Here is a 20,599-nt window from a genome sequence, read left to right on the forward strand (position 1 = left end):
ACCGGCAGGAATAAATGAAGAACACTAAAGGAAAAGCCTTGACACACATGGAAAGGAGGGAAGACACTGTCCTACACCTCTGCTAAGAAAATCATGTATAACAGTATGAAACGGTGCTTTTAACTTACTTGGAACTATAAACAATTTGTACTCTGAGATTCTCTTACCTTGAAGAGTTGAACAATTGACTATTAGTAGAATATACTACAGGAGGAAAAAGAAGACATGCTGAGAGTTGGGAAAGGACTGGAAATTCTTTCCTGGTTGGTCCTCTAGGTTATGCCTGTAGCAAATTACCCAGGAGAATTGGCGGGGAAAAACGTAGCTAAAGAGGCGATCTACTTAGAATACGCCCATTTTGTGTCACAGGTTAAAAACTAAATATCTGTCATCTGCAATACAAACATTATTTCTTAAAAAAGAGAAGATACAATACTATTTCTTGAGGTATGAGGTAGTAATATGAGAGAAAATCCAGTTAAGTAATAGAAAATATTAAGAGCAATCGATCAGAAACAAGTGCCATTCAAAACAATTAGTAAATTTTCCACAACACACTCTTTAAAAAGAAGCAAAAAAGAAGGAAAGGAATCACTGTTCAAGACATACAATGTTCTATATTGTGAACAATGCTGTGTATGTATATGTGTGCACACGTGTGTGTATATTCCACAAAGCAGGTGTGCTTTCAGTCTGTTTATGCTAAATATGTGGTACTTCATTTACTCTACAGTAGAAACAGACAAATAAGCCAAGAATTTTTTCCCAGATGGTATCTGTGAATTTCTCTGTCCCATCCACGTAAACACAGAGTGGTGTGTTCCGGTTTGCTGAGTTACATATCCACGCTCTGACTTGGTACAAAGTCTGAATGTTTAGTCAGCTAAAACACTGTTTCCATTCTGTGATTCATTAGGTCCCCATGGTACCTCTACTTCCTTTACTTTATGCAATCACAAATTATATTAGTTTGTCCTATTTTTATAACCCTTATAACTGAAGATCTGCACAGGAAATTCTATCGCTATTTTAAAACATACTCATAAACCATTACTGAGGTGACATAAGTGACAGCCCCACAGAAGTGGTGATGAGGACTGAACATTGCCTTGCATGAGATCCTTCTACCAGGAAGATAAACTGTCAAATTAAAAAGCATTACAAGTAAGTGGGGTAGAGGAAGGGATGACTCAGTGTATGCTAATCCAGATGGGAGACTTAAGCAATCACTTTTGACACATATAAATTTGTTATTAATTTTCATAACTAAAGACTATTAGAATAACCCTGAGAAAGTGGTTCTGATGTGAAAAGAGTACAACAAATTGAGGAGCTTACTAGTTGCCTGGTAGATTATATAGTGAAAATCCAATATGTTCTGAAATGGAATGGTAGATAGTTACACTTCGTGCATACAATGAAGAGGGTCCTCTGATATTTAATTTTGAATGAATAAAAAAATGAAAGCAGCTATATAGCCATCAGATGTCATGACAGTTTTGGAACTTGAAAGGATATTATTATTGACAGTATCATAATAGCAACTCTATCACACAATTTCAAGTTGGCATAAATCTTTACCTACTTCAAACAGATGTAGCTCACCCTGTGGAGTGGGAGAAGACGGAAGCTTAGGATATGAAAATGTCTGCATCTTTCTGGAAAATTTGAAAGAGGATTTCAATGGATTTTTTCAATCCAATTCTAATCTAAATCATGCCATTAAATAGCCCTGTTATCTTAGAATTAATCACGATAGTAACCATTTACTACTACCAACTTAGAGAAAGGGTACTATGCCTCAGAAACTTCACTAAGTCTCTAATATACAATATATCTAATTTTTATTACCCTCTATAACCACTGTAAAAAGTAAATATTAGTATTGTTATTTTACAAAATAAGAAAATTAAAAGTTTTGAAAACTCTCTCTAGTGACAACTAATTAGTATTGCACTGAATCATAAAACTGCTGATATTTAACCATTCCTGACTTATAAAAAAGGCAATTTCATTTGGTTCAAACTATTATATAACAAATAATTTCTGAAGTATAATTCAACTTTAAAATCCTATGACTTTAATATTCTAACTTGTTCTTGAATAAAGTCAAAAGCTTTATATAGATTTTAAACTATAAGTTTTCATGATTTAACATATTCCATAATCTTCACGCAGAAGTCCAGTGAAGAACAGTTAACTGGGGCCTGAGCTGGTCACAACCTAGCAAGTGGAACAGAGTAGAGTTAGGTGGAATCACTCAGACTGGAAGGCAGGCCTGGCTGAAGAACTGAGGAAGAATCAGGGGTAGGATGAGAGGGCACAGGTCTCAAATGGGAATCATAGGTCCAAGAAACAAGAGACAGAAGACTTAAAGAAAACCTCTTCCCAAATGAAACAACACGCAACCGCTGCCAAAATGATCCAAGAGACTGAAGAATGGATTTTCTTCCCCTTTAAAGTTTTAGATTAAGGTATTAAGGGCTAGCAGTTGAGGAAAGAACGAGTCAACTTAAGTTCTAGCTCACTACCCCAGTACTTAAAGGTGCTTTTTGAACAGGAGACACAGCACCACAGAGGTTGTAAGAGTGGAATCACTTTCTTCCCTTCTAAATAGGCTGCAGCAAAAATCTAAATGCTTTTTATTTCTTCTATAAGTTATGTATTCCCTTTGATAGTACACTATCAAAGCACTTTGATAGATCACTCTGGCATTTACAAAGTCACAGGGGGAAAAAGTATATCACGTAAAAACAACTTCCTTATTATATTTGTCTATGAACTTCTGTGACATACATAACACTGTTTCCACAGCTTTTGAGGAAAACTAAAATTCCTTTAAAAAACATCACTTTCTTCCAAAATTAAAAAGTATGTTTTCTTGAAAAATTGAAATTGAAGATGGATATGGGAAATACAGCAACAATATGCTATATAAATCCATCAACACTGAATACTTTCCTGGTTAAGCAAATGAAGCCGGCCTGGTAAAAACCAGGTAGAAGTGGCTCCTGAGCTCAGATTTCCATATTAAAAGTCATACCTGTGCTGTCAAACATTCCAATTTTAATCTTTCAAGAATAGCCAGAAATCCTAAGTTTTTATGTAAAAGTGATCTAATTTTAAAATGTTGGCAACTAAATTTGTATCAATATAGTGCAAGCAAAACCAGATTCTATGCTACATCTATGCATAGGTCAAGAGTTGTTTACCTCTATTCTGATGCTTACTTTCCTCAATTAAATTTAATAAATATATTAAATATATTTATTTGAATCCTATGAAAGATTTAACATATATTTTTATATAGACATGTATATACAAAAACAAGAATTCCAGGCTAGATACCTCTTGTCAAAACCCCCATCTCTCCCTGTGAATATCAGCATTACCAGTTACCATAAAGTTTAAAAATTAATTTATTTAAAAAAATTTTTTAATTCAATTTATTTAAACTAAAAAACAGTTCATCCCACTCCACCTCCTGCCTCTGGCAACCACCAATCTGTTTCTCTGTTTCTATGAAGTTGATTTGTTTTTCTTTTAGATTCCACATATAAAAGGGCTCATACAGTATTTGTCTTTCTATGTCTGTCTTACTTCACTTGGCATAATATCCTTGAGGTCCACTCACGGTATTGCAAATGGCAAGGTTTCATTATTTCTCAAGGCTCAGTAATATTCCACTGCATAGTCATACCACAATTTCTTTACCCATTCGTCCAGAGATGGATACTTAGGTTGTTTCCATATCTTGACTACTACAAATAATGCTGCCACGAACATGGGCATGCATACATCTTTTTGAGTTAGTATTTTCATTTCTTTGGATAAATACCCAGAATTGGACTTGCTGGATGATATGGTAGTTCTGTCTTTAATTTTCTGAGAAACCATAGTGGTTTTCCATAGTGGCTGCACAAATGCACAATCCAACAATGCACAAGGGCTCCCTTACTCCACATCCTCACCATCAGTTGCTATTTTTAGTCTTTTTGATGACAGTCATTCTGACAAGTGTGAGGTGATATCTCATTTGGTTTTGATTTGCATTTCCCTGATGGCTAATGATGGTGAGCATCTTTTCAGGTACATGTTGGCCAGCTGTCTGTCTTCTTTGGAAAAGTGTCTATTCAGATCATCTGCCCATTTATTAATTGTTTATTTTTTGCTATTGAGTTGTATGACTTCTTCATATATTTTGAATATTAGCCCCTTATCAGATATATGATTTGCAAACATTTTCCTCCATTCAGTAGGTTACCTTTTCATTTTGTTGATGGTTTCCTTTGCTGTGCACAAGCTTTTTAGTTTGATGTAGTCTCAATTGTTTATTTTTGCTTTTGTTTGTGGGGTCAGATTCAAAAAATCATTGCCAAGACCTATGTCAAGGAGCTTAATGCTTATGTTTTCTTCTAGGCATTTCATGGTTGTAGGTCTTACATTTAAGTCTTTAATCCATTTTGAGTTAATTTTTGTGTACAGTGTAAAAGAGCATCTAGTTTCATTCTTTAGCATGTGGCTCTCCAATTCTGACTGCTTTCTCGTAAATTAATTGACCATATATGTGGGCTATTTCAGGGCTCTTATTCTGTTCCACTGATCTACGTGTATGTTTTAGGCCAACACTTGTTAGAATGGCTATTATGAAAAAGACATGAGATAACAAGTGCTGGTGAGGATGTGGAGAAAAGGGAATCCAGTACTTTAAAACTGTTGTGCTATTTCCTTCTAGTCTCCATAGTTTCATGAAAATTCTGCTGTCTTTCAAATCATTGTTCCCCTATGGTAGTAAATCTGGGTGCTTTTAAAATTTATATTATGCCGTTCATAGTCAGCAGTTTGAACATGCATTTCTTTGGGCTCATCCTTTCTGGAGTTTGCTCAGCTTCTTAAATCTATAGATCTACTTATTTTAGTAAATTCCAGACATTTTCAGCCATTATGTAATTATATAGAAAGCCTATTTGCAATAGCAAATAAGAAGGTTAAATACTTAGGAATATATCTAACAAGAAATACATGAAGCCTATAAAAAGAAATGTTAAAACACTCATGTAAGACACAAAAATAGTCTTGAAAAAATGTAGACATTCATTTTTCTTAGACTGACTCAACATTAAGATGCAGTTCTCTTTCAACTGATTTATAAATTCACACAATCCCCATAAAAATACCAGCAAGTTATTTTATGGAGCTAGAAAATTCAATACTAATGTTCACATGGAAAAATAAACATATAAGAATAATCAGGAACACACTGAGAAAAATTAGAAGGGGTGTCTAGCTGTAACAATCTTTAAGATATACCATAAAACCAATATAATTAAAAACGTTGTATTAGCACATGCGTAGACAAATAAACCACTGGTATAGAATATAAAATCAGAAATAGACCCCAATACATATGCTAATTTAGTAATGATAAAGGAGGCATCTCAAATCATTAGGGAAAGTAGATACTTTTTAATAAATGATGATGGTATAACTGGGTAGTCATTTGGAAAAATCTATAGTTAGATCCATATCTCACACAATAACAAGAATAAACCACAAATGGTTAGGAATCTAAATGTTAAAAATGAAACCATACAGGTACTAGAAGACAATATGGATGAATTTCTCTTTAAACTCAGTATAAGAAAAGTGTTCCTAACTATAACTCAGAAGGAAATAAGAGATTGATGCATTTGACTACATTAAAATAAAAATACTTGTATGCCTCCCCAAAGCTCATAAAAACAAAGTCAAGATAACTGTAACTGACACAGAAGAAGAATATATTTATATCATATGCCACAAGCAAAGGACTGATATACCTAATATTTATGAGACACAGGACCAAAAACTTGATAGAAAAATGAGGAAAGGACATGAAAGCATTCCTAGTGCCCAACACTGAAACAACTTGAGAAATAAAAATAAATAATAATATTACTGCATAATGAACCAAAGAATAAAATTTAAATACACATTAATCCATACATATGTACATTAAAAATTTAATAAATAAATGGTGATAAAGAATAGCTATTCCTATCAGAATAACTGCAATTAAAAAAGATAAAAGGAAAGAAGAAAATAGAAAATAATTACTATGCAAATACCACAGTAATAACTATCTCAGACTACACCCACTGATGAATGTTAAAATTAATAGGCAAAATTTTTCAGAGAAACAGTATTTGCATAGTCACAAAATATCTCCCACAAGACATTTATTAACAACAAAATAAAAAAAAATTCATTATAGTGGAAAAATTCAGCCTATACCACTTTACCCAAGTTATCAAGGTTAATTTAAGATCACAAACGACACATCAACAACATGAACCCACTGATATGATACAGTGAGAAAAACCCATCACTTCTGTGGTATTCTTGCCAAATAGGCATAGCCACATTCTAACCGTAAGAAAACATTAGACCAATTGACAAAGAAGAGCATTCTACAGAATAATTGTCTAGTACTTTTCAAAAATGTCAAGGTCATGAAAGACTTTAAAGAAAGACTGAGGAACTATCACAGATAAAAGACCACAAAGACATGACAGCTCACTACAGTGTGTTATCCTGGATTATTACCTCCTGGAACAGAAAAGGGACATTAATGGGAAAACTGACGAAATTCATATAAGGTTGGTAATTTTATTAACAGTATTGTACCAATGTTATTCCTGGTTTTGATAATTGTACTATGGTTATGCAAGATATTAACAGAGGAATGTGAACTGTATCTGAGAATTCTCTGTAATATTTGTGCAATTCTCTTTCCAGATATCTAAAATTCAGAATAAAAGTTTTTTTTAAAGTTCTGAAAAAACTATACTGATATAATGATACAAATCAGATCAGTGGGGCTTCCCTGGTGGCATGGTGGTTGAGAGTCTGCCTGCCAATGCAGGGGACACGGGTTCGTGCCTGGGTCCGGGAGGATCCCACATGCCGCGGAGCGGCTGGGCCCATGAGCCATGGCTGCTGAGCCTGCGTATCCGGAGCCTGTGCTCCGCAACGGGAGAGGCCACAACAGTGAGAGGCCCGCGTACCGCAAAAACAAAAAACAAAAGAACAGATCAGTGTTATCCGAGGTCAGGAGTGGGAGAAAAGACTGATTACACAGGGGTACAAAGGGATGTTTTTGGATGATGGAAACATTTCCATATAATGACTGCGTTGCTAGCCACATGACAATATTCATCTGTCAAAAGTCATGCAATGGTGAAATTCTGTTACATGAAAATTATACTTCAATAGAGCTGACAAAAAAAGAATTCCAAATGTAAAAAAATGTAAAAAAAAAAAAAAATTCTTAAAAATATCTTGGGTTGTGATGCCAATATAAGTGGAATGCAGAGAAGAGATACCAAATAAGATTATATGCTCTTACCAGGTTAATTAACTGAGTGTGTACTACATCTTCTACCAAAACTGCTGTTTCATGAAGAGGCCTCCTAGAATCACCTAGAGAAAACCTGCAAAGAAAATCAAACATACCAATATTAAGGACTGTAAAACTAAGAAAGGCAAAAGTGAAAAATATTAACCATGATACTGTTTAATAAAGTACAAACTGTCCTCTCAAATGACAGAGTACGTATACAATTTTCTATGGACAAGGAATTGCATCTTTCCTACATAAGCTGAAACTTCCAGAGAAAACTGCAGTGTCATCAATGTTATTTCTTGACTTGTGTAGGCATTTTCTGAGGGCATTTACTATTTCAAAATGCAAAATTTTAAAGACAACCACTTCATAATATTGGCAACCAGAAAACTGTTACCATATCCAAATAACCAATACAGCTGGCCCTTCATATCTTCAGGTTCTGCAGGTTCCTCGGATTCAACCAACCACCAATTGAAAATATTCAAAATTAAAAAAAAATCCAGAACGTTCTGAATAGCAAAACTTGATTTTGCCATGTGGTGGCAACAATTCACATATCATTCACATTGTATTTACAATTATTTACATGGCATTTACTTTGTATGAGGTATTATAAGTTATCTAGGAACAATTTAAAGTGTATGGAAATTTCCCCAAAGAAGATATACAGATTGACAATAAACACATGAAAGGATGCTCAACATCACTAATCATTAGAGAAATGCAAATCAAAACTACCATTAGGTATCACCTCACACCAGTCAGAATGGCCATCATCAAAAAATCTACAATCAATAAATGCTGGAGAGGGTGTGGAGAAAAGGGAACCCTCTTGCACTGTTGGTGGGAATGTAAATTGATACAGCCACTATGGAGAACAGTAGGGAGGTTCCTTAAAAAACTAAAAGTAGGACTACCGTATGACCCAGCAATCCCACTACTGGGCATATACCCTGAGAAAACCATAATTCAAAAAGAGTCATATACCACAATGTTCACTGCACCCCTATTTACAATAGCCAGGACATGGAAGCAACCTAACTGTCCATCAACAAATGAATGGATAAAGAAGATGTGGCACATATATACAATGGAATATTACTCAGCCATAAAAAGAAACGAAACTGAGTTATTTGTAGTGAAGTGGATGGACCGAGAAACTGTCATACAGAGTGATGTAAGTCAGAAAGAGAAAAACAAATATCGCAGGCTGACACATATATATGGAATCTAAAAAGAAAAAAAAATGGTTATGAAGAACCTAGGGGCAGGACAGGAATAAAGACGCAGACGTAGAGAATGGATTTGAGGACACAGGGATGGGGAAGCGTAAGCTGGGATGAAGTGAGAGAGTGGCATGGACACATATACACTACCAAATGTAAAATAGACAGCTAGTGGGAAGCAGCCACATAGCACAGGGAGATCAGCTCCGTGCTTTGTCTCCACCTAGAGGAGTGGGATAGAGAGGGTGGGAGGGAGACACAAGAGGGAGGAGATATGGGGATATATGTACACATAAAGCTGATTCACTTTGTTATACAGCAGAAACTAACACACCATTGTAAAGCATTATACTCCAATAAAGATGTTAAAAAAAAAAAGAAAAAGAGACATGGGACAGTCACGAGCAGATCACTTTCACTGAATTTCCTTGTCCAAGATTCACTTAGGAAGGCAAAGTGTGCTATTTTGAGGGGCATTTGAAGAAAATGGTAACTTTAACATTACCATGGAAGACTATGTGCGTAAATATTACAAATAATAATTCTGCTTATTAAAGTAAAAAAAAACTATATGGAAAGATGTGCATAGGTTATATAGTAAATGCTATGTCATTTTATATAAGGGACGATTTGGGTATCTGCAGGGGGTTCTTGGAACCAATCCCCCTCAGACACTGAGGGACAACTGTACAGTAACACAATAATAGCCACGTAGAAAACTAAAAAAAGCATGTGATGTAATTAAAATGAAAACTGCTAAGAAAAATGCATGTAAATGGTGTAAACTATTATTTCAAATTATATACAAGCAGATTATCAAGAATGGATGACAAAGCTGATCTTAAAAGTCCTCTTCTCAATTTTCATATTGTGGACTCGATGGTCCTGGTAAAGAACATTTGAAAATATACAGTAATATATTAAAAACTTATATTTAAAGCATACTTCAACCAGCAGTATAGAGAACAAAAAAGAAGTCAGAGAAAATGAGAAAACACAGTTCCACAAGATAAGAGAGCCCTGGAGCCAAAATTTATTCTGAAAGCATCTACTTCTTTATAGTAGCCTATAGCTTGGATTTCAACCAGCACAGTTTTCAAGGTATAGGAAAGAGCGCTGGGACCTCAAGAGAGGCTCGAGGAAACTCCTCTGAAGTTGAGAAAAGCAACGCCCAGATGGTGATACTTTCAGTGTGTGAACTAGGAAAATACCACTCCAAGGAAGGCACTTTGCCTGTCTTACCCCAGGCTGAGTGAAAGAGAAAAAAAATGTGGTATTGGCACAAACAGACTATACGAAAAGAACAGAGAGCCTAGTGATAAACATATAATGGTCACAACTGATTTTCAATGAGGGTGGCAAGAGCACCCCATCTGGAAAGGACAGTCTTTTCAACAATTGGTTTAGGGAAACAAGATGCCCACATGCAAAAGAATGAAGCTGGCCTCTTACCTTGTACCATATATTAAAATAAACTCAAAATAGATCAAAGACCTAAAACTATAAAACTCTTAGAATAAAACAGAAGGGGAGATCTTCATGACCTTGGATTTGGCGAAGGTTTCTTAAGTGTGACACCAAAAGCACAGGCAACAAGAGAAAAAAATAAGTTGGACTTCATCATAATTAAAACCTCTTATAAATCAAAGAACACTATTAAGAGAGAGGAAAGGTAACCCACAGAATGGGGAAAAAAATGTTTGAAACTCATATATCAGATAAATAACCAGCATATACAAAGAATGCCCACAACGCAAAAAAAAAAAACAACCCAACTTAAAAATGGGCTATAGACTTGAATAGATATTACTCCAATGAAAATAAACAAATGACCAATTTCAAATGAAAAGATGCTCAAAATCATTAGCCATTAGGGAAATGCAAATGAAAAAAAACATGGAGATACCACTTCAAACCCATAAGAATGGCTATTATCAACAAAATGGAAAACAATAAATATTGGCTAGGATATGGAGAAATTGAAAATGCTGTACATTGCTGGTGGGAATGCAAATGGTGCAGCCACTGGAAATGTGCATGATATGTAGACACCACCCAAAACTGAACAGCTGTAGTGTTATAGTCCCCTTCTGGAACATCCCTGAAAGACAGTGGTAAAGGGAAATCCTCCCAGTGCACAGAACTTACAGCAGTGCACTTAGTTGTTTACTTGAAAGAAGAAATAGTTAGATGTGTAATTTTATACTGATTCATGGGCTATGACCAATGAGTGGCTAATGGTAAGGGACACGGAAGGAGTATGTTTGGGAAATTGGGAAATTTGGGGAGGAGGTAGACAGATGTCTCTAAATAGGCAAAACAACAACAACAACAACAACGTGAAGACGTCAACTATATTTCAATTTAAAAAAACTAAAAAAAAAGTGAAGATATCTGTGTCTTGTGTGAATGCTCATAGGTGACCTCAGTAAAGGAAGATTTTAACAATCAAGTGGATACCATCAGCTTTTCCCGAATCACCCAGTCATTGCCCAATGGGCTATGAACAAGGTGGCTGTGGTGGGAAGGATGGACTTCCACTCACCAAGGTCACTGCTGAGTGTCCATCTGTCAGCAGCAGAGCTCAACAGTGAGTTCCCTATACGGTACCACTCCCCAGGGTGATCAGTCAGCTACCTGGTAACAGGTTGATGCCATTAGACCACTTCCATCATGGCAGTGGAAGTGTATTATTCCTACTGGAATAGACACTCTGGATATGGAACTGGCATCCCTGCATGCAATGCTTCTGCAAAAATTACCATCTGTGGACTTAGAGAATGCCTATCCACTGTCATAATATTCTGTACAGCATTGATTCTGATCAAGAAACTCACTTAACAGCAAGAGAAGGGCTACACTGGGCCCACACTTATGGAATTCACTATTCTTAACATGTTCCCCACCATCATGAAGCAGCTGGTTTGACGGAATGATGAAATGGCCTTTTGAAGACTGAGTTACAGTGCCAGCAAGTTGGTAATACCTTGTAGATCTGGAGCGAGGTTTTCCAGAAGACTAAACAGTCTAGAACCAGCATCTAATATGGCGCTGCTTCTCTCACACATAGAATCACAGGTCTAGGAATCAAGGGATAGAATGGGAGAGGCACCACTCATTATTACTCCTAGAGCCCCACTAGCAAAATTGTTGCTTTCCGTTCCCATGGCCTTATGATTTGCTGGCCCAGAGGTCTTAATTCCAGAGGGAGGAATGCTTTCACATTTATGCCATTGACACAATTACTCCATTGAAATGCAACTTAAGACTGCAGCTGAGTCACTGTGGATTCCACATGCTTCTGAATCAACAGGCAAAGAAGGAGTTACTGTGTTGGCTGGGGTGAGTGATACTGACTACCCAGTGGAAAATAGACTGGTACTCCACAGTGGAGGTAAGAAAGAATATTTCTGGAATATAGGAGATCCCTTAGGACGTCTCATAGTACTACCATGCCCTGTGATTAAGGTCAATGGAAAACTACAACCCAATCCAGGAAGGACTACTAATAGCTCAGATCCTTCAAGAATGAAGGTTTGGGTCACTCCACCAGTTAAAGAACCACAACCAGCTGAGGTGCTTGCTGAAGGCAGGGGAATACAGATTAGGTAGTGGAAGAAGGTAGTTATTAATACCAGCTACAACCATATGACCAGTTATAGAAAGAGGATTGTAACGGTCATGAGTACTCCCTTATTTTGTTATGAATACGTTTGTGTGTGTGTGTGTGTGTGAATGTGAGTGTCGGGGAAATATCTGTTTCCTTCCCTCTCTTATTCCCTCCTCATGTAACATAAAATGTATTGGCCTTACAGTATTTGTTATTCATTTTATATCATAGTATTTAATCTAGGAACACCAAGGAAAAGTATAAACATCACTCAAGGACTTAACCTCATCTTCTGGGGAAGGGGTTAGCACATGTTCAGTTGTGTGCTGGATAACTGTATCACGTTAGGCAGAACTATGACCTTGTTACTGTCTTTATTTGGAGACTAAGCACAGTTTAAGGAGATATGGGTGCCCAAATTGATATGGGTGATGGTTAATTTTATGGCTCAGTTTGACTGGGCCATGGGGTAGTTAACATTAGTTTGATATGTATTTGAAGGTATTTATGCGAGAGATTAACATTTGAATCCATAAACTGGGTAAGGCAGATTACCCTCTCCAATGTGGGTGTGCCTCATCCAATCTATTGAAGGCCTGAACAGAACAAGAGGAGGAGTAAGGGAGAATTCACCCTCTGCCTATCTTCAAGCTGGGACATTGGTCTTTGACTGCCTTTGAACTCATTTTGGGACACCATCAGCTCTACTGCTTCTCAGATTTTCATACTGTAGTTTTACCCTCCCCTCATCACATTTTTTGTTGTTGATTTCACAATGTACATCTTTTACCTTGTGTATCATTAACAAATTATTGTAGTTATGATTATTTTTACTACTTTGGTCTTATAACCTTCATACTAGATGTATAACTGATTTACCCACCATTAAAACATTTGTGTATTCTGAATTTAAGCAGTGGAATTTGTACTTTTATACATTTTACTATTACTGACTAGCATCCTTTCATTTCAGTTCAAAGAAGTCCCTTTCTTATAGGCTAGTCTAGTGCTTATGAATTCCTTCAACTTTCACTTGTCTGGAAAATTCTTTCTCTCTCTTTCAATTCTGAAGGATAACTTTGCTGGGTATACTTTTTTTGGCTGCCAGGAAAGCAAGAGCAAAACATAAATCTATTAGGGCTTCCCTGGTGGCGCAGTGGTTGAGAGTCCGCCTGCCGATGCAGGGGACGTGGGTTCGTGCCCCGGTCCGGGAAGATCCCACATGCCGCGGAGCGGCTGGGCCCGTGAGCCATGGCCGCTGAGCCTGCGCATCCGGAGCCTGTGCTCCGCATCGGGATGGGCCACAACAGTGAGAGGCCACAACAGTGAGAGGCCCGCGTACCGCAAAAAAACAAACAAACAAACAAAAAAACCCCATAAATCTATTAACATAATTAACTCCATAAAATATGAAAACAGAAAAACTATATGATCATATCAATAGACGTAGGAAAATCACTAAACAACCATTCACGACAAAAATTTTAGCAAAGTACGACTAAAAAGATTTTCTTTAATCTGATGAAGAGAATCTACCAAAAACCATATAGGGAACAACATACTCAGAAGCATTCAAACCTTTTGAAATTCAGACCAATATAAGGATTCCCACTCTCACCACTTTTAGTCAATATAATACTTAAGATTACAGCGACAACATAAGGCAAGAAAAGGTTTAAACTATGTAAGTATTAAAAAGAAAAAACTAAACTGTTCTTATTCACATATAATCTGAGTATCTACACAGAAAACTCAAAATAATGGGGAGACAAATGATTTCAACTGATAAAGGAAGCCAGCAAGTTTTTCAGCTATAAGCGCAATCTAAATATCATCAACACAAAGGCAGAACTCATTGCAACAGACAGCAGAGGGGTGGTTACCAGGGGCCGGGAGTGGGGGAAACAGGGAGATATGCTTACAAACTGCTAACTGGAAGTACAAACTTCCAGTTAGAAGATGAATAAGTTCTGGGAATGTTACATACAGCACAGTGATCATAGTTAACAGTACTATATTATACACTTAAAAGGTGATAAGAGAGTAAGTCATAAATGTTCTCACCGCTACAATGAAATGGTAACTGTGTGACGTGATAAAGGTGTGAGCTAAAGCTACGGTGGTAATCATTTTGTAATAAACACGTATATCAAATCAACATTTGTACTCCTTAAACTTACACAAGATCAATCATATCTCAATAAAGGTGGGGAAGACAGCACACAAAGATAGAAAATGCAATTAAAAAAACATAAACTGGCTCTAAACTTTATGTGAGAGAGTCAAGACCCAAGAATAGTCAAGACACTTTTGAAGTAGAAAGTAGGAGATTTCCTACAAGACTTATTACAAAGCCATAGTAATTAAGGTAGTGTGCTACTGGTGCAAGGACAAACCGATAAACCAACGAATAGAAAGAGAATAAAAAGTCCCCATCAGGGAGTCAACTCCACAATGGCAGAAATCTTCTGTTATGTTCACTGACATATTCAATATTTAATGCTTTGGGCCGCCGGAACAAAGTTTCTCTTCCATTATTTTAAGTTAATTTTAATCGCAACAAAGAAGGACAAAGTTATCAAAGGGAAATAATTGACTCAAAGATAAAACAATGAATGCAATTCACATCTCTAGTAAAAAGAATACTTTAAAATTCTTCTTATATAAAATGTACAAATAATTACCAAGCTTTACCTCAAGCTTTTATATACTTTTCTATTAAAAATAATCATTAACATAAACATGTAAAGTACTTAAAACCAGCTAAAGATATAAATACGGATGGGATTTTGATTAGTTATTATTTTAATTTTCAGGGTTGTTAGTTCCTCAGCTTAAATTTGCATTTTTTCTCATATTACTTCTGCTAAGTTTATTTTCCCAAATGCAGAAAGCTAGATATTGTCTTAATGGTTTCTGGAAAATAGAAATGAAAGCCACTGTACCTAGCCATAGTCACCTCTTTTTGCTCTGCAATGTATATAATATTTTTAAGTCACTTAAAGACAAAATCCAGGTAATTGGTACTTATACATATCTTTTGATTTCCCCTCCCCCCATTAAACACCTATCTTATTATGCACTGATGCCTTGACTGACTTGTCTTGGGTCTATTCCCAACCAAAAAGGTCTGATGCTCAAACCCTTCACATACTTCCTAGATGCCTATAACAACACCAGTACTGCTGGACCAGCTTCCACTAAAGGTCTTTCAGGAAACGTTCCTAAAAAAGTTGTCCCTCCCCTGGTCTTCTGCAGTAGCTTTGTTGCTATAACACACAAGACTCTATTTTAGTTATCATGTAACTTTGATAAATATGGTCACAACAAGTTAAGTCCAGAGCATTCTTGCTGGACTCCACTTAATCAAGACAGTGGCACAGCCACTTATACCCTATCCTCTCACGCAAACAGGATTGGTTTTATTCAATTCCAGGATCAAATGTTTCAGTGATCACTAGGGCAGCTGACTCTGCAATTCCCTTGTCAAGGGCATAACGAAAGTATGAAATAAGCAAGACTATTCATGAGGTGAAGTTACACTTCTTATTCTGTACACTTAGAAGAGGATGTATGCTGAACGAAACCACGGGATACTGTTCCAAAGATTCTGCAGAACTTACCACTAAGCCTTTCAGTATTTTTGGGTGCTATATGTAAGCCTAACACAGTCTAAAATTGGGATATAGCCTTTACATAGACATCTGTTAAAGTAAAAAGAAAAATCTATTAATAGAAAGTACAGAGTAAAACAGAGTAAGACCTAGTTACAGAAACATTTCCAAAACACAGAAAACAAATTTTAAAAAATACACACTGAAAATATTCACTAGTCACTATGCGTTTCCAAAAAACAACAAAACTTCATTTCAATAGTTTCTAACCTCAGTTAAAAAAAAATAAAGTTTTTTTAAAAAAAGGAAGGAAGATGCTAGATATTTGCTATCTTACTCTCTGTTGAACCCCTATTTGACATCTTCAGTTAGTAATTTATGCCTAGATGCTTCCTGAGTATGGTGATACACTTTCAATGTCTCTGGAAATTCTGACACATTATGTCTCTGGATATTGACACATTATTCTTTATCAGAATCTTTTGCTAACCTCCAGATCCTATGTAAATGTATATATCTGATGATGTATCTACCCACAGACCCATTCTTCATACATCCACTTATCACCAACTGTTGAAAAGAAATCAATCCCAAATTCTATTTTTTAAAATAATTATAATAGACTTCATTTTTTAAAGCAGTTATAGAAAAAGTGAGTGGAAAGTACAGAGAGGTTTCATATATCCCCTCATCTCCCTCCATGCCCAGTTTCCTATTACTAACACTTTGTATTAGCGAGCCAGTATTGATTGATACGTTATTATTAACTAAAGTCCAGAGTTTACATTAAGGGTAACTCTGCATGAGTTTCTCTATTGGTTTTGACAGATGTATAATGATATGTATACATTATTACAGTATCATACAAATGGTTTCACTACAAATCCTCTGTGCTCTGCCTATTCATCCCTTCCTCCTTTGCAATCCCTGGCAATAACTCATCTCTTTACTGTCTCCATAGTTTTGTCGTTTCCAAAATGTCATAGAGTTGCAAACATATGGTATGTAGCCTCTTCAGACTGGCTTCTTTCACTTAGCACTATGCATTTAAGATTCCTTCATGTCTTCATGGCCTGATAACTCTTTCTTATTACTAAATAATATTTCACTGTATGGATATACCATGGTTTGTTTATCCATTTGACTACTGAAGGACATACTAGTTGCTTCCCAGTTTTAGCAATTCTGAATAAAGTGACTATTAACATTCATGCAAGTTTTGTGTGGACGTAACTTTTCAAGTCATGTGGGCAATTACCAAAGAGTGTGTTTATTGTATCATATAATAAGAGTATGTTTAGTTTTGTAAGAAACTGCCAAGCTGCCTTCCAAAGTGTCTGTACCATTCTGCATTCCCACCAGCAATGAAGGAGAGTTGCTGTTGCTCCACATCCTCTCCAGCACTGGGTGTTTGGGATTTTAGTCATTCTAATGGCTGTGTAGTGCTATATTTTTTTTGGGGGGGCGGGGGTACGCGGGCATCTCACTGTTGCGGCCTCTCCCGTTGCGGAGCACAGGCTCCGGACGCGCAGGCTCAGCGGCCATGGCTCACGGGCCCAGCCGCTCCGCGGCATGTGGGATCCTCCCGGACCGGGGCTCGAACCCGTGTCCCCTGCATCGGCAGGCAGACTCTCAATCACTGTGCCACCAGGGAAGCCCTGTGTAGTGCTATTTCATTGCTGTTTTAAGTTGCAATTAATTCCTTAATGATGTATGATGTTGAGCGTCAACCCCAAATTCTTTTAATGGCTGTAACTGTTAGAAGAGCAAACTTTTCCAGTAAGCATATACGATACGTGTATATTTTTCTCTTTTTAAGTCCTACAAACATACATGTGATATTAGTACAAAAACACAGTATAAAACAAAAGAGAAATTTCAAAGGAGGTAAAAATGTATCAAACAATATTTTTAAATAAGTATTATTTTCTTTATTGAAATGAGAAAACTTTTTTGATCTGATTAAATACATATATATAAATTATTAGCATTACCAACACTCCCAGTTTGCCTGAGACAGGGATTTTCCAAATTACTTTCTACAAAAGAAATCAGCCTAATTAATACTAAAAGGTCATGACATATTTTTTTATCAAAAAAAAAAAGCCAGAAAATTTTTTTTTAAGGGAATGAATGAATAATACATAAAGTGTGTATACTATTTACTTTCAAACAATTACCCTATCATTTTTGTCCTAGAGTCCCAAAAAAGCACCTGGGGAATTTGACCCTTCATTTGGAGATAATGCCTTTCCATACTGTTCAGTTGAGTATTCAGTGCAGGAGGATTAGCAACCCAGCTGAGTCTCCTTGTAGTCACTGCCTTCACTCAAAGAAGAAAGAGCACCAGCTGAATGAGGGGCCAGAGATGGGAGCTGAGAATAAACAGATACAATTCATATGGCCGGTATCCAAGTAGGAAGATTACAATAATGCAGCTCAAAGTCTCACTGCATCCTGGTCATCAGCTACAAAGAAGAGGCAATCAGTTATGATGAAAAGAAATTAGACTGAAAGTTAGATGACCTGGTTCTGGTTCCTACTCTATGACTAAGTAGTACTGTAACCTCGGGCAAGTAGCATTTCTGGGTACCTCAGTTCCTCCACAATGAAAGGAGGGGACTGGATTCAGTGATTTTAAAGATGTGTTTCCAGGTATTTATTCTGGGTATGCAAGCAGCTATAATCCTTAAATCCCAAAAACTTTTGTCTTCAAGAATTATAAGAAAATTATATTTTAAGAAAATCACTTTTATAATTCTTTTAAGAAAATTAAATCTTACTAAACTGAGTAAATTGGGCAACAGTCATGAAATTAAGAAAAAAGAAAAAAAAATTTAATGGGTAACGCAGAATAAAATAAACAAATAAAAACAATGAGAGGAAGAGCAATAAAGCTAAATTTATTCCTGTCCTATATGTTGAAATAATTTCCAAGAAACATTCCATTGCCCTCTAAAAGACATTAAAAACAAAACAAGACAAAACAAGGTAGTGCCTGTACTTGGGGAACGTATCACAGAATTCTATATTATTCTTCTTTAGTATATTTGACAGGGTCAGCTTTTGAGTCTAAAATACTTGTTTTCAAATTTTCAAGCCCTGATTAAGAACAGAGTGGAAGGACTGAATAAGTTTTAATTAAAGGGATTCTTCAATTAAAGAGATCCTTTCATAATGTATATCAAGGCATCACATTGTACCCTTTAAATAACTTAACAATTTGTCAGTAATACTGCAGTAAAGCTGGGGTGTGGGGACAGAGTCTGAAAAAGAAGCCAAGGAAGTAAGTTTAGTAAAACTCCATGACAGAGAGCGTGCTAGAACAGCCCTGAAGAACACAAGGCCCACAAGCAGATCTGCTCATAAAGATCCAGGAACTAAACATAAAAGGACAAAGAGACATTTCTTTACTACCTTGTGTGCGTCTTCTTGGATGCTGAGTTGCTTTCAGTACTTACCACTGGCTATAAACTCTAATGTGGTTAAATTATTCTGGATACTGTGGTTAAGTAATTGCTGTGGTCTTGGGAGCTAGTAACTGATTCTTTTTTTTTTTTTTTATTTTTTTTTTACTTCTGGTTTTCTGAACATTTTCTACCTCAGGTAATTGATATTACTTTGGAATGGACACTGTGACTACTGCTTGATGTAAGAAGGCCCTGGGTGACTTTCTGTCCCCAAAAGAAAGTTGCCTTTTTCTCTTAAAACCACTTATTTGATTATACTTTTATAGGCTAGGTATTACTATAATACCCAGGAATTTCTCCTAACTGGAATTAGAGTGAATAGCAGGCTGGAGCCCTAGCATACACTCCAGTCAGCTAACCTGGTACTAGACAGCACATGCAAACACAGATATCATACTGTTTATGTCATTCTTACCCAATATTTGTTGAGACTGATTTGCCCTCTGTCGAAAGGGGAAAAAAAGTACAGAAGTTTGACCATGAGCAGTCATTTAAGGTAATCAGACAGTCATAAACACATGCAAATTCTCCTTACTCTTCAATTTTTAATACCACTAACCTTTGTAACTCTATGATTTTATCTACCTGTTTTCCAAAGGAAGAAATGAATTCAATTAGCAATGGCTCTGAGAAAGCCAAAGTGGCAAGTAACTTAAAATAATTAAATAAATACCTAAGACAATAGCCAGGACATGGAAACAAGCTAAGTGTCCATCGACAGATGAATGGATAAAGAAGATGTGGCACATATATACAACGGAATATTGCTCAGCCATTAAAAAAAACCTGAAATTGAGTTATTTAAAGTGAGGTGGGCGGACCTAGAGTCTGTCATACAGAGTGAAGTAAGTCAAAAAGAGAAAAACAAACACCATATGCTAACATATATATGGTATCTAAAAAAAAAATGGTTCTGATGAACCTAGGGGCAGGACAGGAATAAAGACACAGATGTAGAGAATGGACTTGAGGACACGGGGAAGGGGAAGAGTAAGCTGGGATGAAGTGAGAGAGTAGCATTGCCATATATACACTACCAAATGTAAAATAGATAGCCAGTGGGAAGCAGCTGCACAGCACAGGAAGATCAGCTTGGTGCTTTGTGAACACCTAGAGGGGTGGGATAGGGAGGGTGGGAGGCAGATGAAAGAGGGAGGGGATATGGGGATATACATATGCATATAGCTGATTCACTTTGTTATACAGCAGAAACTAACACAACATTGTAAAGCAATTATACTCCAATAACGATGTTAAAAAAAAACCTAAGCTAACAGTTTTTCTAGATATGA

General features: G+C 36.4%; 1 protein-coding gene across 2 annotated transcripts in view; it reads right to left on the reverse strand.

The window, feature by feature from the left end:
* The window catches only part of SUPT3H (SPT3 homolog, SAGA and STAGA complex component), a 439,195-nt gene that overhangs the window by 200,050 nt on the left and 218,546 nt on the right, over positions 1-20,599 (reverse strand). For both annotated transcript variants that reach the window (XM_007458306.1, XM_007458307.1), the window contains exon 3: positions 7,388-7,472. In XM_007458306.1, the coding sequence (XP_007458368.1) occupies positions 7,388-7,472 (85 nt within the window). The remainder of the gene's footprint in view (positions 1-7,387; positions 7,473-20,599) is intronic.

This window comes from Lipotes vexillifer, unplaced genomic scaffold (assembly GCF_000442215.2).
Source record: "Lipotes vexillifer unplaced genomic scaffold, Lipotes_vexillifer_v1.1 scaffold4, whole genome shotgun sequence".
In the NCBI taxonomy this organism is placed as follows: Eukaryota; Metazoa; Chordata; class Mammalia; order Artiodactyla; family Lipotidae; genus Lipotes; species Lipotes vexillifer.